This window comes from Martes martes (assembly GCF_963455335.1).
Source record: "Martes martes genome assembly, chromosome: 10".
Lineage (NCBI taxonomy): Eukaryota > Metazoa > Chordata > Mammalia > Carnivora > Mustelidae > Martes > Martes martes.
Window position 1 is genome coordinate 28,078,969 of NC_137898.1, and position 25,704 is coordinate 28,104,672.

Here is a 25,704-nt window from a genome sequence, read left to right on the forward strand (position 1 = left end):
GAGGAGGACAGAATCTGGGAAGGGGTATATACTGTGAATTTCCAATGATATCTGGTAACATTGTATTTTAAAAGTCTAAAGCAAATAAGAAAAAAAAAATCTAAAGCAAATAAGGCAAAATGGGAACATAATTTTTTTAACTGAGGTAAAACTGGCATATAACATTATGTTAGTCTCAGGTGTACAAAATAATGATCCGACATTTGTATACATTGTGAAATGATCACCACAGTAAGTCTAGTTGACATTCAACAGCACACGTAGTTACAAATTTTTTTTCTTGTGATGAGAACTTTTAAGACCTACTCTCTCAGCAACTTCCAAGTATACAATACAGTGTTATCAGTTATGGCTAGAGTTATACATTATATTATTAACAATAAAGTTATTATTAACTATAGTTAATATAGTTATAACAATATAACAACAGGCAATGTGATTTTTTGAAAAGATTTATTTATTTATTTGAGAGAGCAAGAGAGGAGAGGAAGGGGCAGAGGGGGAGAGAGGATCTCCCCCAGTCCTGCGGAGCAGGCTCCCCGCTGAGCACAGAACCCAAGACATGGGGCTCAATCTCGCAACCCTGAGATCATGACCTGAGCAGAAATCAAGTCAGCCGCTCAAACGACTTGAGCCCCTCAGGCACCCTGGTGATGTGATTTTTTAAGTGTGTTGGCGGTGGGGCGGGGCGGGGGGGAGGCAGGCACCTGAGTGGCTCAGTCAGTTAAGCATCTGCTTTCAGCTCAAGTCCTGATCCCAGGGTCCTGGGATCGAGCCCCACATCGGGCTCCCTGCTCCTCGGGAAGCCTGCTTCTCCCTCTCCCTCGGCCGCTCCCCCTGCTGGTGCACTCTCTCAAACAAATAAAATTAAGAAACAAAAACAAAAAAACGCAGGGTGTTGGGGACACAGGTATTCATTTAATTCTACTCTGCCTTTTCAGTATGTTTGAAAGCTTTCACTAAAAATTTTGAAGTGCCTCGTGGGACAGAAATGTTTCAGGGATCACTTCTTTCCTTTTCCTTTACTCTTCCCGCACAAAATGCCATCTGGCCCACAAACACCTGTTTTAGTATCCTCCCCACTTCGATGGCCAGTTGCTCAGAAGACCCAAGCCCAGGCTGGCGCTCAACCACACCTGGGGTAGCTCCTGATTCCAACAACGCCTCATAAAACAGCAGAGGAGAGCCAGGGGAGGGGGGTGGGAGGGCAGAGAAACAGAGGCAGAGGAGGCCACAGGAACACTCCCCCAACCCAGCAGCAAGCCCGAGAAAAAAGCCATGTGCATGCCCTTTGAGGGCGGGGAGCTTCCTTCTGGAGGGGTCCTCGAGCCTTCACCTCCCTCAGGGTCTGCGGATCCCCCATCTACATAAATTCCCTCAAGGTCTGCACACCCATCCCCTAGGCCACAGCAAATCAGATGGGAGAGAAGCTGCCTGTCACTCTGCAGACCAACCGCAGGCAAGAAAGGAAGGCAGATAGCTACGGCAGGAGATGGAAGAGCTATAAAAAGCTGCCTTAACAATTCCGAAAGCAGAGCAGCTTAAGATAGTTTCAAAAGAAACCAGTGGGCTCTAAAAGGAGCCAAAAGCAGTCCTGTATTATAGCCTTGTCTAAAAACGGACGTTCCTAAGAATGGCCCCGAACTGTCGCCCATGAAGGTAAACACTGAAAAAATCAGGATGCAACACTTCCCAGAGAGATCCCTGTCAACACAGTCCTCCAAGCCATAAACGTGGCCAGTTATTGGGCAGACTTGCTTAACCAGAGGGGAGCACCCCACTCCCCCGAAGTTTCACTATATTTCTTCAAGGACCTCTGTACCTGTTGGCCAGGCTTAGCCAACTTGAAGGTGAGCGTGCCCGGGACGATGGTGGACCAGCCCTGGAGGCTCTGGGTGGATAGGGGTCGAGTCTTCGGGCTCCCATGGTCCCATGGAACCCTACCCAGGACCCTAAGAGTAACTGCTCAATGCAGAGCTTATAACCCAAGCAGGAGACGCTTCCTACATTAGGATGTTACGTCTCGGTATTGTCTAGCAATAACTAAACCCATCCAAAGGATGTCTCCTCTGTTCTTGGAAAGGTTTGCCCGTCACCAAAAAATGTTATTACTTTACTTGGTTAACTAGAAAGAGGAACATGACTGATCTCCATAAAGATGGAGAAGACTGTCTGTAGAGTCGATTTCAAAAACTCAACAGCAAACCCAAAAGCTCCTTGGTTCTTATTAGCACAACAAACACAGGGATCTGAAGATCTGTTTCCCAGGCCACGATCCTCAGGAAAGACAGAGCGTCTCTCCCTGCCAGGGGGGAGAGAGGAAGGAGTTAAGGTTAAGCTCCGTGGTGAATTCAACTGGCAGCGTTTACTCCAACCACATCTGAAGGAGAAGGACCCAGGGTCCGCTGCGGCTGCCCAAAAGCAGCTGACCGGCTTCAAGACAGGAAATGAAGCAATCTGTCTCCAGCAGGATGTAGGAAATGTCGCCTTTAATCCATTTAAAGTCTGTGAAGTCGGCCCCTCTCCCACCTCAAAGGGCTCTTCATAAAACACATCAATGAGAAACTCACCATCACCAGCTCCCTCGCTTCCCATCTGCTCCCCATCCCCAGGCGGTTACTGCTCACTTCCTCACCGAGCCGCCCAACCAGCAGCCCAACCTCACGGCCTCCAGGGAGAGCTCTGCTTCCCAGCTCCACTTTCCCTGGAAACCAGGCAGCTGGGGGAGACGGAGCTGCCCGGAGCCTTCCTCCGTTCCATCATGGAGGGCCCCGAGCCCCTCTGCAAGTAGTCTGTCCCATTCACAAGCACTACTGCCTTTGTGCGGGAAGACGCTCACAGCCCTGACCTTCAAAGAGGCGGCCTGGGTACAGTGAGCTGAGAGTTGTTGCCTGCCTTTCCGCGTCTGCTCCACGGGGCCTCTCCCAGCAAACCCTCCGCCCATCACGCCCGCGTGGCCCACGTGTGGCCATGGTCTGGAGCAAGCCCCTCTTCTGAGTCTGCACGAGGGGAAGGGCTCGCCACTCTGGGCAAGAGGCGGGAGGAAGAGTCCTCAGTCCCGCTGAGTCTCTAAAGGGCTTGGAGGACTTGAATTTTCAAAACCCCTCTTGAGTCCACTGGGTGCCAGTGGCAGAATTCTGATTCATTGCTGGTGACAGTTTGTTTCTTCCTCCCTATAAAGGCTTCCTGGCCATGCCCACCTCCTGTCCAACACCCACACCTGCCCTGTGTCCACCTTCACTGCTTCAGTCACCGCCTTCCCATGGGTGGTTTCCCAGACCCTCCTCCTGCGATAACATCACTCCCCTGACTCCCCAGGACACTGTGGCCTGAATGGCCCCTCACCTCACACCCTGCATGTCGGAAACGGACGACTTCGCCTCTCTCGGTCTTCTTGGGCCTCCACTCCTGGTAAAGGGCCCACTCTGTCCCAGCTCTTCAGGCTCCAACCACGTTTGACCTTCTCCCTCTCCTCACCCTGCCCTCGGCTCAGGTTCAAATGCTCCTCATTGGCTATAAAATACAATCTCCAGGGGCGCTTGGGTGGCATGACCTGCCCTCGGCTCAGGTCATGATCCCAGGGTGCTGGGATCGAGCCCTGCATCGGGCTCCCTGTCCAGCAGGGAGTCTGCTTCTCCCTCTCCCCTTCCTTCCTGCTTGTGTGGGCTCGCTCTTTCTCAAATACATAAATAAAACCTTGGGGGGGGGGTAATAACATTATCAACCTCAAATGAAATTATACATGCAAAGCATATAGAAATGTGTCACGTGCATCGTGAGCACTCCGCGGCCCTCAACCGAGTGGCTTCTACACCCTGCAGTTTGCATCCCCCCAGCCTCTGCCTGGGCCCTTAGCCTGAACACCCCCCGTGGAGCTGTAAGGCCAGCTTTTAATGGTGCCCATCCACCTAGGTCCATCTCCTTCTACAGCTCCCACTGAGGAGCCCAGAAGGAAACCATCTCCCCCCTCACTGGCTCCCGCAGCACTCCCAACAGCCAATCCCATATTGTAATTATTTGGGTGTATCTCTGTCTCTCTTGCCTGACTGTAATCTCAACAACGCCACAGTCCTGTATCTGACCCATCCATACATCCTTTGCCGTATCTTGCACAGGTCTGGCATGGAAATCGTGGAGAGAAGAGGAGAATCTGAAAGAAGGCAGGAGCTGGGGTAAATGAGCAATGCACGGTCTAAACACGCCCTCTGGGTATACAGCTGAGACCCAGAAGAGGATCAAGTTGTCCGTGCGTTAGGAATACATCTTGACGGCCTCCCTTCCTGCTTTAACCCTTCGTTCAATTAGCTGCTTGGCCCCCTCATTCAACAGACATTTACTCTGGACTCTTTCCTTTAAACAAAGCACTCTACTGGGCACAGGGGAGAGAAGAAAACCCAGTCTGTACTCTTTGAGAGCTTGCATTCTAGTGGGGAGACAGGCAGGTCAATTCGCCGTGAAGGGAAGCCATGGGAAGTGTGATTTCTTCCCCTCACATTTGCTGCAGGCTAAGGCTTGAGCCCAACTCTACACTCGGCCCTGGGACTCCAGCCGTGAACCTGACAACAATACCATCTCACAAGGTCACAGTGTGGCCAGGAAGACAGGGAATAAACACAAAGCGGTACTTTGTGAGTACTTTGTGAGGCAGGGGGAGGAGACAGAGTGGGAGACTGGGGAGGGAAGGAATTACTCTTTGACAGGGTGCTCGGGGCAGGCCTCTCTTTGTCAGCGACACTGATTTGGAGAAGGCCCAAGATGGTGTATGAACATGCAGTAGAATGAGCCAGCCCAGCCCTGGCAAACCAGGGGTGTTTTCCTAAAGACACAGGTCATTTAAGCAGAAGGAAGGCATCTTTAAGGAGACATTGATGAGGGGGCTTTGGAGCACTGGGCGGAAGAGTCCCCCTACTGAGAAGCTCTTCTCCCCCAGCTCATCTGATGCAGGCCTGACTCCTTGAGGATGCCACCGAGGAAACGGAGCATTGAATCTGGCCAACACGTGGAAAAGGCAGCACTGAGGGGCTCTATGAACAAAAACCACAGATACACTATCGAACCCAGGCAGCTGGTCGGGGAGACAGGAAGAATTCATCAGCCATGGAAGAAACACGGTCTAGGACATGGCGGTTCTTCCGGGCACAGCTACCCTGAACGCAAGAGCAGCAGAGCCTTGGCCTGAATCAAAGGTCCACGGAGGTCACCCAGGCCACCCTGCCATCTTGGTTCTGGCCAGGAATCTCCGTCCTCAATGAGGGACGACCGGATCAGGGCTGTGTGGCCACCTGAGCCAGCGTCCCACCTCCAGCCAAGGATGTCTGAGCACCAGGGGAGAAGAAGGGGCCAGACACAACCAACGGAGGGAGGACAAAAAGCGAAATTTACAAAAAGGTAAATCTCAGCACTGTGAGCATCTAAGAGGAAATCCTGATTCATCACTCCTGAGTCAAAGCAATGCAAAAGGTGGGAAAACAGGTCCACAGAAACAAGGTTCTTTAAAAATGGGACTCTCAGGACACGTAGGTGGCTCAATAGGTTAAATGTCTGCCTTCGGCTCAGATCATGATCCCAGGGTCCTGGGATCGAGACCTGCATCAGGCTCCCTGCTCAGCGGGAGCCTTGCTTCTCTCTCTCTGCCTCTCCCCCTGTTTGTGCTCTCTCTTTCAAATAAATAAAATCTTAAAAAAAAAAAAAAAAAGACTCTCCTGTTACATACGAAAAGCCAAGACATAGCCCAACAAAACCTCTCCTTTATCTTTGTTTCTTTTTACTATTTTATTACAGAAAATTTCAAATATCCAAAAAGAGAGACTAGCATAGTGAACCCCCATGTTCTGATCCCCTGGCTTTAAAAATTATCAACTCACTGACAATGTTATTTCAGTTCTACCCCCCGTCCACTACCCCTCATTGTGATTTCATCTTTATATACATTATTATTATATTTATTATTATAAATACCTAATATGGCATTAGATATTACATATATATATACATGTGTATATATATATGTGTATATATACACACATACACATCCTTATATATAAGGACTTTTTAAAAATAATAAACAGAATATCAGGGTACCAGGTGGCTCAGTCGGTTAATCGTCTGACTCTTGGTTTGGCGGCTTAGATCATGATCTCGGGGTCCTGGGATTGAGCCCTGCATCAGGCTCTGCACTCGGCGTGGCGTCTGCTTGAGATTCTCTTCCTCCATCCCTCTCTGCTCATGCACGCACATTCCCCCCACTTTCTCTCTCAAAGAAAAATCATTCTCACACTTTAGAAACTAACAATAATGCCTTAATATCATCAAACATACAACTACAATTTACATTTTGTCAATTAACATTTTTTTAAACAGTATTTGTTGGAGTAGACTCTGAAACAAGATGGGTACACTGCATTTGATGGATCTCTCAGTCCCCTTCGGTCTGTAGGTTCCCTCTTCCTCTAATTTTTCTTAGAATGCATTACTGGAAGAAATGGGAGCCCTGCAAAATCTCCCACATTGTAGATCTGGCAGTCCATCCCCCATGGCGCCACCAACACTCGTTCCCCTGTCCTTGAATTTCCTGTGAATTAATGGATCGTGTTCAGAGGGCATGCTATGTCCCCCAGAGTCCATATGCTGGAACCCGAACCCCTAATAAGAGGGATGGCCTTTCGTGGGGAGGGCTTTGGGAAGAGATTAGGGTAAGATGAGGTCATGAAGGTGGTGCTCTCATGATGGGATTAGGGCCCTTCTGAGAGGAGCAGCCAAGGGACTTCTCTGTGTGTGCATGAGCAAGGAAGGCCCAGGGAGGACATCAAGAGGAAGAGGGCCCACACCAAGGACCCAGCCATGAGGGTACCCTGCATGTGGGTCTTCCAGGACAATGAGAAATAAGTTTCTGTTTAAATCACCTAATCCATGGCCATCTATCATGGCAGCCAGAACTGGCAGCCAGAACTGACTAGGACAGATTTAGAGGCTCAATCAGATTTAGGTTGGAAGCGGAGGCAGAAATACCTCACAGCGATGATGTGTGCTCCTGCTGGCTCACGTCCAAAGGCAAACAACATCTGCTGTCTCTTTCCTTGTGATGCTCAGACTGACTTGTGAGAGGTTCCCATTCCAGGTCAAAAGCAGTCATGACATCCGCCCTGGCTCTCCCCCTGAATGCAGCTGGAATAAAAGCCTAGCCAAATACGCGGACAAACACGGCAGCTCTTTTAGGTTCTGAAAGGTAAACCAGAGCAGCCCAACTGGGGAAGAAGAACAAAATTCAAACTATCACTGAAGTGGTGGCAGGTTTTCTATTGCCTCCCCCTCCCATCAGAGTCCCATGTAGCTGGAAAGGATCAGAGAGACAGTGGAGCGGGAGGACCTTGGAAAAGCAACTCCATAAAGTTATTTATGAACTTCTAGGCAGATCCGCAGGTAGCACGTGCATGGGTCTGGTCCTAATAGACACACCCAAGACTTTGCGAACCAAACTCACAGACCACCATCCAGGTCCCAGACTGACTGGAGGGGGTACAGAGGCAACACAGATCCAAACAACATTGCAAAACCCGCTTGAAAACGACTGCAACTGCTGTCCACAGAGGGGCTGTTAGGAATTCGTGGCCTGACCCAATAGGGTCATTTGCTTACTAAACAAAAATATCAACACACTCTGTAGGCTTGAAACAAAACCCAGAGCGTCATACATAATCATCGAAACATCCAGAATATAATCCAAAATTACTTGCTTTGTGAAAAATCAGGAAAATCTCAATTCTCAAGGGAAGGGATAACTGACAGACACCACTGCCAAAATAAGACAGATGTTGGAATTACGTGATGGAGACGTTAAAGCAGCTAATTCCAGAAAGACTCCCAACAAGCCAGCAATCACACAAACTCTCGACACAAATGGAAAATATGGGGTCTCCACAAAGAACCCAGAAGATATAAAGAAGAACCAAGAGGAAACTCTAGAACTTAAAAATGCAATAACTGAAATTTAAAAGAAAAAAAAACAAAAAATAAAAACACCCTGTATGGGCTCAAAAGCAGACTGGAGATGAGAGGGGGAAAAGTAAACTTGACAAGAGGCTAATGGGAATTCTCCAACCTGAACAATGAAAGGAAAAAGATTGATTAAAAACTGAACAGAGCCTCAGGAGCCTGTGGGACAATCACAAAATATCCTAAGTTGTTATCCGAATCCCATAAGGACAGAGTGCTTGAAAACAATTTGAAGAAAGAGTAGCTGAAAAGGTCCTAAGTACAGAAAAAGATGAAAACTTAACAGATTCAAAAAGAACCCGACACAGAATAAACTCAAAGAAATCCCCATAGCCAGACACACTATCATCTAGCTGCTGAGAGCTAGACTACGAGAAAAAAAAAAAAAAACAACAACTTCAATGCAGCCAGAAAAATGATGCATTTTCTATGGGGAAACCATTTGAATGACTGCAAATTTCTCATCGGAAACCACGAAAGCCAGAGAAAGTGAAACGGCATTTCTAAAGTGCTTTAAAAAAGAACTGTCAACCCAGAATTCTATATGCAGTAAAAATAACCTTCAGGAATGAAGGTGAAATCGAGACAGGGTCGGATGAAGGGAAACTAAGAGGATGTGTTGCCAGCAGACCTGCTTCAAAAGAACGGCTAAAGGAAATACCTCAGCCAAAGGGAAAGGACACCAGAAGGAAAGTTGGGACGTCAGGAATGAAGAAAGAGCAACCAAAATGGCCAGTCTCTGGGTAAACAGAGTAACAGACTATTCTTTTCCGCGGGAGTTCCTCAAAATGCACTTGAGTCTTCAAAGCAAAAATGAGAACATTGCCTTTTTTGGGTTCTGAATGTATGGAGACGTACGATCTCAGACGATCAGAATGCAAAGAGATCTATGGAGGGAAAGGGTTTCCACATTCTACTTGAAGTGGTACAGGGTTGATCCAGAGCTGTCTGTGAAGACACGGACGTGTGTCCCAGGCGTGGTCAGCCCCACCCAGCCCCTAGAAAGTTCCCCAACTGTTTTTCATCTATTGCTTTCATGAGCCACGGACAATCCATTTCTTCACCAAAGTTACAAAACAGATACTCTAATTCTCTCATTCTTCCATGTTAGTTGGTATTCTTCAGTTAAAAAAAAAAAAAAAAAAAAAATCTTTCCTGTCTGGTGGCTATTTACTCAGAAGGGCAACGCATCTAGAAAAAAGAGGGTAAATGCTGGATTCTCTTTCACTGACCAGTTTCAAAACATGAATTAGAATCCATTATTTTTAGACAGTAGATATGCCAGAAGGAAATGCTAGTTTAATCCCCTGAGTTGAATTTGGAATGGATATAATTAAGTCATTTAGACAATTAAAGACCAATATCCAAACATTTAAATCATACGCAGTCTTTAATACAACCGGGAATATGTAGGATAGCACAATCAGTTAGAAGGTATGTTCTAGAATGTACCACGCTTGCTTTTTATTGCCATCGAATTACTCTCTAGTACGTACACATGAATACATGTATATATAAAACTCCCCCCATGGACTGTGAGATCCCCATGGACAGTAGGAAGTGGCTATCAAGCTGATACACACTTACCAAAGGACTTAGTGAAATACAGAACAAGTACATCCTTGGACATCCTAAACGAAAGGCGGAATGCCAGTAAATAGGGTCTTCCTCTTCATGACTCACAGCTTTGTTTTAAGTCACTAGGGGTTTTCAAAATCAATTACCCCTTGCCAGGCACCATACTGAATACTTTTCAGGTACTGCCTCGTCTAATTGCCACCATGACCCAGGAAGCAGGCTCCTGGCGTCCCCATTTCAGGAGATGAGGAAACCACTGTGCAAGGAGATTATAAAGCAGAGCCAACCCAGCTGAATTAGGGCAGAACACAAACCTCGGGCCAGGCTTTCCGGCTCCAAAGTCATTTTGCTCAGTCAAGCTGCTACCCTCTTAGTGACCTACATTCTCCGGCTAAGGTGGGTTTTTGCTACCCTACTAACCATTCAACAGTCTAGCCGCTATGCTGTATTTCTGCCATTTGGGATCCAGAAGATGAAATAAGGCAGAAGGAGAAGGCACACAGGAGAGTTATATTCTCCTCACGTCCCCACCGGTAGGGCACATGACAACTGTTCCCTGGAAAGGCATAAGTAACACGGGAGATGACCCCCTCCTCGTCAGGGACTTACACCAGAACCAACAGGGTAAGGGAAAGCCAGTTCCTTAAAACAATCACTGAAGTCATTACAATATGTTTTGAAAAAAAATTAATAACATAAATAACAATTATATGAATAACGATAACAATCCTTATGAATAACATACATGTCTACATACATACGCGTACATACATACACACACACAGAGAAAGGGAGGGAGGAAGAGAGACAGAGAAAGGCCTGGCACAAAAAAAATCCACATCTGAACATTTGTGTCATTCTGGGCAGTTTCATTTTCCTCTTTCTGCTTTTTTATATTTTGTAAGTTTCAAAGCTACTAGCTGGGAGAGCTGGCATGGCACAAAAGGCCCCCGGGGGGAAGAGATGCCTGGAGGTCACTAATGCTGCTGTGTGTGAAGTGGATTTGGACATAGAGATGCTGTCCAGGAAGGGAGTAGGAGCTCAACACCAAGACTGCTGAGAGGGGGGTGGGGGGGTGCGGAGAGAGAACAAGAGGGGGCATGTGTCTGTGCAGTACCTTGGAATATTATACAACAAGTAAAAGGAACTGGGGTGATCATAAGACAAGGAGAACTTTAGCTTTCTATACTACATGGGAGTTTTTAAAAAATATTTTCTTCTGATATATATAGACATCTTTGTAAAACTTGTTCAAAGTGGGAAAAAAAGCCAGCACATCGACACAGGTTGTTGACTGAGACAGTCCCTCAGAATAAAGTATGGAGGAGCAGAGAATCGGCTCTGCCCCTCGTGACCTGTGTGACGCTGGCTGAGTTCCCTGACGTCCCGACACTTCAGATGCCTCATCTGTTAATGAGGGTCACACACCTGCACCTGCAGAGCAGCTGTCGGAACAGGAAAAAAAGTACGCCCCAGGCCCCAAGCGCTTTGCAGAATCCCCGCGAGATGGGAGCTGAGCATTTACACGTTTACACAAGAAGCAGCGAGGGAGAGCAGGATCCAGGTAAGGAGAGACGATGCCGGAGCCCACGAGAGGGAGGAGCGGGGCGCGGGGCCCATCACGAGGAACAAGGGAGGGGCCAGGCGCTCCTGGTACTTACTGCAGTTCTCCTCGTCGCTGCCGTCGGGACAGTCCTCGAACCCATTGCACTGGAAGCGGCCGATGATGCAGTGGACGCCGCTGGCGCAAGGGAAGAACGTCGGGCCGCATTTGGACTTAGCCTTGGCTGCAGGAGGCAAAACGAGACAAACAGCCTGCCGTCAGGAAGTTACGCTTTCTGAGCCCTGGCCTACCCATCCCGCCAGCTCTGAGCGCGCAAAAGGGTCTCTTCACATTTCCACGGAAGTCCCCCAAGATCTCCTACCACCCCCCACCCACAGTCAGCACCCAGCCAGACTGAGAGCCCTCGCGCAGCACCCTCAAGGAAGGGGGTGGCTGTGCCCGCGGTATTTCCAGGGCCCCTACACAAAGCGGGGCTCAACCCCAATGTGGGGCACAAACGAATGAATGGGGTGTGAGTAGTTGGGGGATGGACGCGACCTACTCTTACGGTACTGAGGAACCCTTCCCAATTCCTTCCCCGACGGTCAAAGCTCTGGTCTGCACTTAATTTTTTTTAATAAATCTTTAAAGATTTTTATTTATTTAACAGAGAGATCACAAGTAGGCAGAGAGGCAGGCAGAGAGAGAGGGGGGAAGCAGGCTCCCTGCCGAGCAGAGAGCCCCATGCGGGGCTTGATCCCAGGACCCTGAGATCATGACCTGAGCCAAAGGCAGAGGCTTAACCCACTGAGCCACCCAGGCCCCCTTTCTGTGCTTATTAAAGGCTTCCCACTCTAGGCAGCATGGCCAGAGCTTTCTGTGGATTCTCCCATTCAATCCAGTCAGCAACCACCCCGTGGCATGGTGTGCAGGAAAGGATGAACACCACAGCCCGGACACGGCTACCCTCAGAGAGGCTTGCCTTCCTGCACGGCCAGGTCCGCATGGCTGACTTCTGGGAACTTGAACTTCGGGAGGGCTCACACCAGTCTCTCCTAAGAATGGCTCCCCGTGCCTCAGCTCTTTATGGGAACGGTGCAGTTGATGCTGAACACCTGCTTTTCTTCTGGGAGCTTGCTATTGCATAGATGCTGGGCACATAGCACCTGTGTAACGAGCCTGCGTAACCAGCCCCCAGTCAGAACCCCAGGCATGGAGACTGCAAGGAGCTTCCCCGGGAGAAAGCACTTCTCTCCTGCTGTCGCAACTTGTTGCTGGGGAATTAACTGCATCCCGTACCACTTCCCTGGGAGAGGACTCTTGAAGTCTGAACCTGGCTTCCTCTGGGCTTCCCTCCTTTTGCCTCTTCCCTTTGCTGACTTTGCTTTGCGTCCTTCATGTGACCACATGCCACATTCCCGGAATCCTCCCAGCAAATCCCTGAGCCTGGGGACAGTCGTGGGGACCGCTGACAAGGATGGGCATGGTTCTCATCCCCGTGGCAGAGGTGTGCTTTGAGGCGTAAAGAGACTTCCCCAAAGCCACACAGTTAGAAAATGCGACACAGGGGTGAGGGCCCGGCATTAGATTCCAGAAGCCACGCTGTCCACCAGTGCAACTGTGTTGCCTCTCTGCCAGTCTGTCGCTTCTCACAACAGAAGCCAGACTCCGGCTCAGAGAGATTCTTGTTCCGCTCCTGCTGCACAAACAGTTTGAAGAGAAACTGCTGTAACTCGGGCTTGATGGAGTATTCTGCTAACCAAACAGCTCTGTGGGGTCAGACTTTCCTGGGAACGGTGCTGGCTGCTCTGGCTTGTGATTATGAGGTGTAAGGTCAGATCTATGGCTGCATCCCGGGGAGTGGGCCCCGACTAGCATCCCTCTCCTCTCCTGCCTTAGACGCAGGACCCGTGGTCCTCAAGAAGGAAGGGCCGTTTCTTGGGAACAAACAGGCAGTAAATTATCTTCATGTTCCTGTCATCGGGAACATACCAACTTTAGCAACGCGATCCACAATCAACAAGGTTTCAAGGTCTTGGGACGTGCCCAGGTTTTAAAAACTCCCATCACTTTGTTTTGACCCTGGACTTTTGTAATGGTGCTGATGCGCTCTTCAAAAGCACAAACTTGGGAGACAGCAGCTGGGTTCAAACTGTGGCCCTACTTTTTAGGAACTTGGGCAAGATTCTAAATATTAGTGAGTCTCAGTTTCCTCATCAGTAAACTGGAGGTAACATCTACCTCCCAGGGCCCTGGGAAGGATGTGATGAGATAATCTACACAAAATGCATATTAGCACAGACCGTGGTATACAGCAGGTGCTCAATTAATGGTAATGCTTATGTTATTTATTATCATCATCATCATTCATTATAGAATTTTAAAATTACTTCTTGGGCTGCTCATCTTTTTCCCAATCGCCAAAGTTAAAAAAGCTCATTATGGAAGATCTCTATGAAGTCATATGAAATGATCTCCAGGATACACTGTTATGTGGTGGGGGGAGCAAAGTCAAAGGAATATTTATAGTATTTTAACCCTCTGTATGGGCAGAAGAGACGGATATAAGAACTACATGGATTGGTTGATCTGTGTAGAAGAAACATGGGAAGGACACACCCTGGTTATGTACAGGGGGCAGGTGGGACAGAGGTGGAAAGAATGGGGAAATGAGATGAGAATGAGGCACCCGGGATGAGTCTCTATAGCTCTGACTCTTAGAACCCCAATATTTCACATACCTCAACAGTAAACCATTAAAATCATCCGCATGCATGTATGTGGGCAGACACTCAAAATAGGACAGAAACAGCAAAAGCGAACATGACTGGATTACAGATGCATAAACCCACCACGCTGAAGGGTGTCGGGAAGAAAAAACCAGCCCAAGTAACTCAGGGAACCGTTATTTTCCCTGGATTCTATAAGGCTAAGGAAAAAGAGAACTGTACACAAACAGGGCACTCTACTTTTACCTGTCACACGGGTATGGATTAGCAGTTCTGAAACTATCTCTGTGTGTACTAGGACTGAGCAAATAAGTAAATATACTGCAAATAATAACCGTGAGGTCTTTCGCTCCCGAGGAAGAACTTAGAAATAAGGAAGGTTGAAAGGCTAACTGATCCCTGAGGCTTTGCACTGGAAGTAAAGGCATCAGTATGAAGTCAAGATTTATAAAGACAGACAGACAGATAGATAGGCAGAGAGACATACAGCTAGATAAGAGAGAGAGACAAATATTTACAGAATTTTTAAAAAAGATTTTATTTATTCATTTGAGAGAGAGGGAGAGAACAGCGCATAAGAGAGCACAAGCAGTGGGGAGAGGGAGAAGCAGACTCCATGCTGAGCAGGGAGCCTGACTCAGACGGGGCTCAGTCCCAGGACCCTGGGATCGTGACCTCAGCTGATGGCAGATGCTTAACCGAATGGGGCACCCAGGTGCCCCAAGAGAGAGAAATATTGGTCTGGTGTGTGCATGGGTCAGCATACATACGTTTCCTAGTTCCATCTGCTAAGAAAGATGAGAAGCAATAAACTCCAGGAGCAAATGAGCACACCCAGCACCAGATCTTGGTTTCTAAATACCATCATCCGATAAAGGGAATGAAGGCTCCTTGGAGAAGTGGTTAATTCCAGGGGGAAATTCAAGATCAAACTGGAGTGTCTTGTGTTGCCAGAGAGTAAAAAAGTGCTCAAAATATGATGGAGGCATACCTGAAGGACACAGAAGTCAAGCCAAAGGAACTCTCCAATGGCCAAAGCTATGACATTTTAAGCAACAAAATAATGATAGTTTTGGGCTATAACCCAGAGAATTCAATAAATATCTGTGAGTCCATACTGGCATCATAAATCATTGGAAAAATAAGTAAATGGGGAAGAAGGGAAGTTTTTCTTTATAGAAGAATTCCAATGATTAAACAGAGAGGAGATGTAAGAAACAGAAAGTCACCATTTAGCAAACACCACGGTAACAACAGTTGGAGGCAAGACCCAGTGATGGATGCTCACATGGGAGGACCGGCTGGCCTTGCTGTGGCCACACTTTGGGGGCCACTGATAGGCTGCTTATAGGCTTTGACCTCTGAGAGCTGTTTCCTCGTAAACCTCCATTCACAATGTCACTGCCCTCTCGGCAACTTAACAAAGCCCCTCCTCCCAGCGTCAGGCAGCTCTGGACACCTCTCCAGCTCAGGCCCACCTATGTTCCCTGCCTGGCTATGTGGGCCTCCTTGCTCCTCCGGGAACTGTGGCATACAGTCCCACCTCGGGACCTGCGTGCACCCTGCCGGTCTCCCAGTCTGCACTGCCTTTTTCCCAGGGTCGTGTGGCCCATGGTTCCACTTACTCAGACACTGGACTGTGGACCCAGAAACTCGAACTCCCATCCTCTGCCTCTCTAGCCTTCCCTCTGCTTCTCCTTCTTTCCCTATGAAAGGATGTGGCCGGCTCTGGGCTGTGCTGTTTGAATGATGACCATATACTTGTTTGAATACTTCCATTCACCACTTTCGACGGAGCTGTGCTATATAGTGCTGATGCTGGCTAACAGACACCTGCTGAATACACAAGGGAGCCTATAAAAGAGAGAGCAGGACTGGGTCACAAGAGCCAGCTCACTGCATGCTGACTATGGGCCAAGCATTATGCTCCAGGTCTTATAAGAAGCACCTCATTTACTACTCACGAAGACCCATTTCACAGATAGGAGAGCTGAGGCCCAGAAGTGAGGGAGCTTGACACCACTAATAAACAGAGTCAAGGCTCAAACTTTGCTCTTGACTCATGCGCTGTTCAGCCTCTTTAGATCTAAGCCCTGGTCCAGCTCCAAAGGATTAGACTTCAGGAGACGAAGAAAAAGAATATGAATAATTATAAATGAATTAGCCACCATTCAATTAACCAGCTCTTTGATCCTGCCCCTGAACCCTTTCAAGAATTACTAATGAAACCTGATGCCTCGTCAGCAATGCTCCATTGTTGTCTCGGTCAGGGGGAGCCCGATCCGTTATGATTCACACCTGCCCCGTTGGACACCTGCTCAGACGACCTGGGATGGATCACAGGCGGCCAGCCAAGCACCTGGCTGAGGCTCGGAGGGAAGCCAGCCGCTGTCGGCAGCTTTGGCCATCCCTTGCCTGCACCACCCGCTGTGGGGCTCAGGGTGGCACTGGACCAAGGCCGGATGGTCCTCCCCTGGCCCAATTTCTCCAAAGGGGAGATTTCAACATGAAACTGTGCAGCTACTGCCAGAAGGTGGAAGGCTGACCATGTCTAAAATCACCCTGACGAGGGCGCCTGGGTGGCTCAGTGGGTTGAGCCGCTGCCTTCGGCTCAGGTCATGATCTCAGGGTCCTGGGATCGAGTCCCACATCGGGCTCTCTGCTCAGCAGGGAGTCTGCTTCCCTCTTTCTCTGCTTGCATCTCTGTCTACTTGTGATCTCTGTCAAATAAATAAATAAAATCTTTTAAAAAAATAAATAAAAAAAAATTAAAATCACCCTGACGAAGCTGGACAGGGTGCCTCCGTGCCACTGATGACCTGAATTCACTATTTTTCGAGGACTTGCTCCCCGAACCTTCCAAGGAGGCAGCCTTCACCAGCGGGAGGACAAGAACCAGTGCTCTCCTGGGGGTGGGTTTCATGCCCCATCCATGTCCTCTCCCTCCTTAGAGCCTGGATGTCACAGTTCTGATTTCCACGGATGAGTAAGATAAAAAAAAATTTTTTTTAATGAGATGGTGTGTGTGGGGGGGGTGGGACCCTGGGTGGCTCAGTGCGTAAAGCCTCTGCCTTCAACTCAGGTCATGATCTCAGGGTCCTGGGATTGAGCCACCCATTGGGCTCTGTGCTCAGCAGGGAGCCTGCTTCCCCCTCCCCCTCTGCCTGCCTCTCTGCCTACTTGTGATCTCCCTCTCTCTCTGTCAAATTAAAAAAAAAATTTTTAAAAACAAGAACAAAAACGAGATGGGGGTGTGTAAAAGGCTAAAACAGAGGCCGACTTTTTATTTTGCCAGCAAGGACACACGCAAAAATCTGCAAACATCTTGACTCACTACCATCCTCCACAGAAAGCCACTTTAGCCTCCAAAATGCAGGACAAATGACACAGGAGTCCTCGGACCAGGATCTGGGGATTGTGTGAGGACTAGAGGGGAACCAGGAGACATCCGGTGTGACCGCGTGGCGAGGCACGCACAGCAGACCCCCGATCCTCGCAGGCACAGCGTCACCAGTAACTCCTCACCTTCCACAGAGGAGAAAACGGAGTCCCCAGCAGGCAGTCTGCGCTGTGCCCAAAGGCACACAGATATTCAGGATCTGGCTGGTGTAAAACTCAGTCCTCAATCCCCGAGTCTAGCCTCCGACGACTACAGTGTGCTTGAGAGTCACGTGCTGCCAAACCCCAGCCTGGGGATCCGGTTTGGGCAACAGCCCAGAAGGCTGAAAGCCAGAACTTTCCAAACCTTGGGAAGAAACGCTCTGGACCCGGTGTCACGCCTATGGCTCCCAGTCTGCCCCGAAAAGGCATCATGTGGGTCCTGGAGCACGTGGGGTGACGGCGTCTGTGGCCACCGTGCAGGCCCTCCCCACACGGTCCTCCTACCAGAGTCGGACAGGGGCGGCCGTGCCAGAGCCGCTCTGTTCAGCCAGGAGGGCCGGGAGCTCGCTCATCAGAGCGGCTGCATCTCTCCGGCTTTGGCAGATGCTCCAGCCATAAACACGGGTATTGGGGGTCTCTCTTCCAGATGTCTGCAGTGGGCCAAATGAGCAACAGCTGCCGTCTCCACCCCCCTCCTGCTCGCCTCCAGTTCCTGCTCCGGGATCCTGCCAGCGTGTGCTCGTGACAGTCCGGAGAACCAGAAGCAGGAGCCTCAAGCTCTTCTGTGAAATGACCATCCTGGCTTTTATAGACTCATGGCAGCGCTCACCATGAAGAATTTAAACTACAGAGAAAACGCACAAAGGTCAATGTAAAAATTACCCCGAATTGCTGTCACTCAGTCAAAGCCACCGGGGCCACTTTGGTAAACGGGCTCACGAAGCAGGGCCCCAAGAACTACTGTGTGCAGATGGCTTGGCCCAGGACCTCGGCAAATGCAGTCGGTCTGGAGGGGGCCTGGGACTGCGTATTCCTCGGGCTCCCAGGTCATGTCAGTGCCGCTGATCCAAGCACTTCCCTTCCGAATAGCTAGGGACCACGGCCTTGTTCACTGTTCCACACCAAACACATACCAGACAAGTGCGTGGTACACACGTTACTCAGCCATTACTGACTAAATCAATACACAGAAACCTGAGCATAGAGTTTGCTTTAATGCACCCATGAAACACAATGCCATTCGAAACTGGCTTTGGTCACTTCCCGATATAGTGTGACGTCTTTTCATGTGGGTAAGTACAGGCCCACACTATCCCTTTTATCGGCTACAGAGAGTTCTACTGCATCTCTGTACCTGTAAGTCCCAGGGCTGATGGACACGCACACACAGATGCATATGTCATTCTCCCCACTTGTATGGTAGCTCTTGAAGGTATAACCGCTAGGTCGCAGGATATGCATGTTTCACGTTCTGGCACCCTTTTGATCACTGACCACCTCCTCCCAGAGGAACCGGTACTGTCTTCTGGCCATAGCTGGCCACAGGAACCACCTCCGGCCCTGGATCGCCCATCGGAGACAGGCGGATCTTGCCCTGCTGGCGAAGATATTCCTAGAAGCCCACAGGCTGAGAACCCCCCACAGCTCCTCTGTGTTTATGTTAGGCTGGCCCCTCCCTGCACCCGTGCTCTATTAGTCTCCATTTATCTCTGCCTCTCTTCATTGTAACATCTGTGTATTTGATTACTTTGCCAAGTAGGGGACATTCCTCTCCAGTCAAGGAAACCATGACTCTTCTTTTAATCTTTTAAAACTTGCACCGGGTACAGAGCATCAATCTTTGCTGAAATTGGTTTCCCTGGGTTACGCTCATCACGGGCTCATGCAAAGTGTCCCTCCTTTCAGGAGCTGCCCCTTGAGCGAACTTTCTCAGGCTGCATTATCACCTCTAAGGGCCCGACGAAGGGCAGGTTCTTACTCCAAGGACGGCCCTGCTTGCCAGTATTTCCTTAGAATGTCCTGTCCTGTGAGGCAGTGTTTCACAAAGAAGGGTGTCCCTGCTCCTCCCGCAGAAGAATCTTCAGGGATGCCTCTCCCCTCGGGGAATCTACATTCCTATTAAGCACAGAGGATTCCAATGAACACTCCCATGCGACCACCCCACCTGACAGTTCTACTGATATCTTAAGTCCCAAGAACAAATGATCTCATCAGTCATTTCTTTCTGATGTTGCCACGGCACAGATCAGCAACCACTCCAGGAATTGTGGCTACAGGGCTCCTGTGGGGCCTCCTCTGGCCACCACCCCCAGTCAAGTCTAGCACTCATATCCCAGATAGCATCAGAGAAACCATGGGCCTCTTGCTGATCTTTCTCCGTCTCCACAGGTTCTCTCTTCCTCCGTGTTCATGTGCAAGACACAAAATCACTGCTTGACGTACAAAAGCCATGGGCTCCTATTCAAATGGTTGCTGTCCTAACAAAAAGGCCCGTTTAGAACTTCAAAACCTCTCAAACAGTTCTGTCCAAATTTTAAGGATTTACGCTTTACCTGTGCAAAATACAAGATAGGGATGAATGGCCCAACAAGTGTTTATTGCCCCTTCTGGCAAATAACAAAATAGTGCTGAGAATCCTGCTATATCTGCCGGGCAGAGTCAGTTCTGTAGCGACTCACAAAATACTCCCTGAGAGTGGAGCAAGGACAAGTCCATGAGCGTCTATATGCAGTGCCATGTGTGCTCTGATGGGGGAGCCAGAAGACACCCAAGCTCCAAGTGAGGCAGAGACTGAGGTCAGAAAAGGCTGCTCAAAGGAAAGCCGATGTCAGCAAAGACACTTCACACACAGCTATGGTAGAAACCGATGTTATGTTTAGACACTGAGGCCTTGCTCACTTATTCATTCCACTAACATTAGTTCACAAACTCTGTGTCATACCTGCAAAGAATAAGGATAACTGGAGACAGCTCTGCCAGAGAAAAGTTTAGTGCTGGTGGGACTGTTCCAAGGAGGAACAGCGTGTGCAAAGGCCCAGAGGCAGAAAACAATGTGGTATGGGGAGAACTGAAAAGGGGTCAGTATGAACTTGCTTCTTGGATCAGTAAAAAGTACCTGGTATGTTTTATTTCATTAAAAAAAAGTCAAACCTAATAATACATTATATGTTAATAAAAAATTTAAAAAATAATTTTTAAAAAGTGTCAAACCTGATTTCTCATAAGAAATGTGCCATGAGCTAGTTGCAATGCAGCTCACACTGAAGATGTGAGAATTATCTACACCAAAGTATAAATTAGACAAAAAAATCAGATTACAAAATTCATGTAATTTGAATCAACATGCACAGTGCTCTCCCTGCCTTCCCCAAAGTGAACGCCTACATGTAGCGTCACTGGCTAAAAACTTCACAAAAAGTAATGGATCTAAAATTGCTACTATATTCAGTCCCTTGGTTCATTTTGTAAAATGTCAAACTGTGGTTCCCCTGAAAAAGTCAAACATGACTTCATGGTTAGAAGCAAGGAAGCAAAAAGAGCCTTATAAAAAAGTAACAGACTTTTTAAAAAAGCATATGCCCGGATTCTCTAAGAAGTCTAGAAGAGGAAAAAAGACAGGTGTTTCATTGTGGTCCTGATGCAGAGGACAAACCCCCAGAAAGCTAAAACCACACCTGGAATTCGAGCCTTGGCACATTCATTATTACCTGAGCAAAAACAGCCTTTGGCTTGTTCCAGGAGTCTGACTCTGCTTGACTACCTGAGTGAACTCCGAGTTTTATCAATCAGATATCGTGATGTACTCTTTTCCCCTCAAACAACATACTGGCTGCTTCAGAGATACATACAGAGAGAGCAAAAGATCACAAGCTCATTGGAATATAAATACAGAAAGAAGGCATCTAACTGCAACAGCTTCAACAGAAGACTGGGGTAGAAAATTCTTTCTAAACATCTCCTCTTCTGTAAGAATAGGAGGTGTGCAGCCTTGGGGCTAAGAAATCAAAAGAGCTTAGGGTTCAGAAGCATCTGGGCTTCTAACCACATTCTGCCACAGAACAGCTGAGATCCTGGACAAGTGCCTGAACTTCCCTTGACCTCATTGTCCCTGTCTGCAAAAGGGGCATAGAGATACCACAGACTTCATCAGTTGTTGGAAAATAATATGAGATTTTGCATGTAGAGAGAACAGCGCAAGGCTTGATATCTAGTAGGGATCTGATCACATCTTCCCCTCCCAAACATGGTCCACGGGTCTACAAACTGCTCTTCTTCCCATATATGGATGGCCCCGAGAAAAATGAGGTAGAAACCAAAGTAATGTTTAGACTAAGGCCTTCCTCTTTCAGTTATCCATAGGATTCATGGTAATTCCCGGACTTTCTATGCCACACATCAGAGCAAGTAGGCTGGCAAAGAGAATCAAATGTTCAAACAGTAACTTCTGCTAAGCAAGCTGCCCCCAGCTAAGGAACACCTGGCCAAGAAGGAGGAAAAAAACAAAAATCAAAAAAAGAAGAAGAAAACAAAGAGCAATGAGCAGATCACTGCAACGAGATGTGGTAAGTGCTTTATAAACTATATCAACATTTGCTTTTCAACACTGTACTGCAGTCGGGTGAGAGGTCAGCCTGTCAGGGTTCAAATACTGCCTCCACCACTTGTTGGACGTATGGTTTACGGTAAGAGATTTCACCTCTCTGTGCCTCCATTTCCTCATCAGGGAATGGAGATGTTAACAGGACCTACACCTCGCTGGGTTGTTGTGGGGATTAAATGAGACAACACAATGATAGCTCAGTCTTCCTGTGGAACACAGTATTAGCTACGATGCTTAATACTATATTAGCTACACTTACAGGTAGTACCTATTAGCTGTTATTACTTAACATGACACTACAAAATATAGTATTATATATAGTGTTATATAATATTGGAAAGTATTATTACACAGCATTAGCTATTATTATTACTGTGATTATTTATTACTATTATTTTCAAATAGTTTCTGTTCCAGCCTGGCGGGCCCAGGATGCATGGCATGAAGGAGCACGATGTCAGCTGCCTAGGAGATTGGTAGGGGTGTGCTGGTGAAGAGTGAGAGAGTAGGACCCTCCAGGCAAAATAAATGATGTGAATAAAAGCTCAAAGTTGCGACAGAGTGTGCCCGTCTGTACAGAGATATGGGAAAGTTTAGGGCGTGTCAAACACAGATGTGGCAGGAAACAGGGGTGGGAGAGGCAGGCAGGGTTGTGGACACTTAACTCAGGAGCCAGCCAGGGGGCATCTTTACAAAGGAAACTGACATGTCAGATTTGTTTTTTTTTTTTTAAGATTTTTATTTATTTATTTGACAGAGATCACAAGTAAGCAGAAAAGCAGGCAGAGAGAGAGGAAAGGAAGCAGGCTCCCCGCTGAGCAGAGAGCCCAACATGGGGCTCGATCCCAGGACCCTGAGACCATGACCCGAGCCGAAGGCAGAGGCTTTAACCCACTGAGCCACCCAGGCGCCCCGTCAGATTTGTTTTTTATGAAGAAAATTTTTATGGACTCATGAGGATACGATGAGGCTCTGTAACATGGAAATATCCTCCTCTCTCCCCAAAAGCCCCAAGGGAACTAAAGAGCCAAGTCCATATAATCTTTGGGCTTTCAGGAAAAAGGGCGCTATAAACAAAAACGGGATTCGAAGTGCCTGTCCTGCCCCTTTAAAATTTTAAGAATGAAAGAAAAAAGTCCGCAAGTTTGGGATTAGGACATTATCTTATAACCTGAAGGGTTTTTTTCCCCCCCAGGTTATTTATTTTAGCTATTTGCGATGCACATACATAAGTGCATGAAGGTATGTTTGTATGTCTATATAAATTGGAAGGAAAATTCCAGAGAACCCGTAAGCAGGAAACCAAGACATTCCCAACTGAGTCTTCTATAGACAAAGTTTGAGAGGAAAAGCTCTAAAGAGATAATAAATAAATGTGGGTCAGATAACTTAACTTCGAGAGGCTTTTCACTGCTTGGAGGAAAAACTTCCTGAAGGTGGATCAGAATCCCTCAGATGAAAAACAGATGTGGGAACAGACATGCTAGAACAGACTATCTCCAGTTGAAAAAGACTACTTTGATAAAAGTATCATCCAAGAAAAAAAAGGTGATATCCAAAGGACAACTCCTAAGAAATGGTGGGGGGTGGGGATAAAAAAGAAAAAAAAAAGTGGATGGAAGGGGAAAAATGTGAGAATCAAAGTTCTCAGGTCTGAACAAAAATGAATAAAGGAGAACCCATTCTACATCACTTTCCATCTTGCTAGGCAACGAGGGCCATCACCTTTGCCCAAAGAAGAAGGTTTGACTTTTCAGAGCCTCTACCCACTCCCACCCTCTGAGCCCTTGGCAAACACTCAAGTTTTTCTTCCCAAAACAGCTTCATTTCTGCGCATATTCTCTACCTTCAGCCTTGTGAAAAGAAGTTCACTTCTGATCGGTCTCCTGGAAGTGTCTCTGACAGCCCGCCTCACCTGCCCCTCCCACATGTCCTCTCCAACAGAAGAAGCCTGGAGCTCAGACCCTGTCTGCTGAATAGTGACCGTGAAGCCAGCAAAGAGGGCCAGAGAAAGGCCTACGATAAAAGGGATTAAACCATTGGGAGACCCACAGAACAATGGGGCGTGCTTTCAGAGACACAATCCTTTGTTAGCTAGTGCCAACAGGAGGAGAGAGGGGAGGCAGCTCTGAAAAGCTGAGCAGGGGGACATCCTGCCTGTCACTGCTTCAGGAAAATACCGCGTAACCCCTCACAAATCTGGCTCCAAGAAAGGCTTTCACCAAAGGCATCTGGAGGTTTCCCTGATACCTTCAACACCAGTCACAGGAATCACATCATCACATGGATACCACCTGCTGGTAGCTATGGGCTGGCTTTAAAAACAAAACACTGTCCCTCAGCTCCTCTATCCTATGACAGCAGGGACTCAATCCTGACTGCACATTACAATAACCCAGGAAGCTTTTCAAAACAAACAGACAAAACGTATCCCAAATCAAGGGAGCTAGAGTGACTATACTAATGTCAAACAAAATAGAAGCTAAGACAAAAAAGTTCCTAGAGACAAAGAAATGGTCAATCCATCAGGAAGACATAATTCTACATACCTAAAAATAGGGTTCCAAAATACAGGAAGCAAAAACTGGCAGAACTGAAGGGAGAAACAGATACTTAAACAGTAAGAGTTGGAGAGCTCAATACCCCACTTTCACAATGGATGGAATAACCTGGCTGAAGATCAACAAGAAAACAGATGACAGGGGCACCTGGGTGGCTCAGTGGGTTAAAGCCTCTGCCTTCGGCTAAAGTCATGATCCTAGGGTCCTGGGATCGAGCCCCACATTGGGCTCTCTGCTCAGCAGAGAGCTTGCTTCCCCCACTCTCTCTCTCTGCTTGTTTCTCTGCCTACTTGTGATCTCTGTCGAATAAATAAATAAAATCTTTAAAAAAAAAAAAAAGAAAGAAAAAGAAAACAGATGACATGAGCAATCCAATAAACCAACCACATCTAACATCCACAGAAGTCACAATCCAAAAGCAATAGGACACACATTTCTTCTCAGATGCACATGGAACATTCTCCAACGTATTCCAAACCTATGATGTTAGGTCATTAAAAAAAAAAAAAAGAAAAAAAAACCTCAATAGATTTTAAAGGAATAAAATCATAAAATGTATGTTCTCCAATCACAGTGGAATAAAATGAGAAATCAGTAACAGAAGGAAATCTGAGAAATCCACAACTATGTGGAAATTTTCAATAACTAGCAAAACCAAAATTAACTATGTAGAAATTGCCCGTAATTACCAATACTGAAATAACCAATGAGTGGAAGAAGAAAATACAAATAAAATTAGAAAATACTTTGGCATAAATGAAAACAAAAATATAACATACCAAAATTCATGAGATGCAGGTAAAGCAGTACTGAGAGGGAAATGTATAGCTGTAAATGCATATTTTTTTTTTGAATCTTAAATTCACAAAAAAAGCTTTTTCTCCTCCCCAAAACTCTTAGAATTAACAAACAACTTCAGCAGGGTTGTAGGACACAAGATGAATATACCAAAATCAAATGAATTACTATATGCCAGCAATCAAATATCCCAACATGAAATTACTAAAACAATTTTGCTTATAATAGCACTAAAGCAAATAAAATACTTAAGAGTAAATTTAACAAAAGAAGTACAAGACCCGTACACTGCAAACTACAAAATGCTGTTCAAAGAAATTAAAGAAATACTGTTCAGAGAAATTAAAGAATTAAAGAAGACAACCCATATTAAAGAACTAGAGAAAGATAACCCATATACGTGGATTAAAAGACTAAGTACTGGTAAGACAGCAATGCTCTCCAAACTGATCTACGTTTATGGATCAAGAGAATAAAACTGAGGGTCTAGAAATAAACCATCACTTTATCAATCAACGGATT

The 25,704-nt window shown here is 47.2% G+C and overlaps 1 protein-coding gene across 1 annotated transcript in view; it reads right to left on the reverse strand.

Moving 5' to 3' along the window:
* Positions 1-25,704, reverse strand: part of LDLRAD3 (low density lipoprotein receptor class A domain containing 3) — a 221,558-nt gene that overhangs the window by 106,372 nt on the left and 89,482 nt on the right. The window contains exon 3 of the mRNA XM_080817066.1: positions 11,232-11,357. Within this exon, the coding sequence (XP_080673192.1) occupies positions 11,232-11,357 (126 nt within the window). The remainder of the gene's footprint in view (positions 1-11,231; positions 11,358-25,704) is intronic.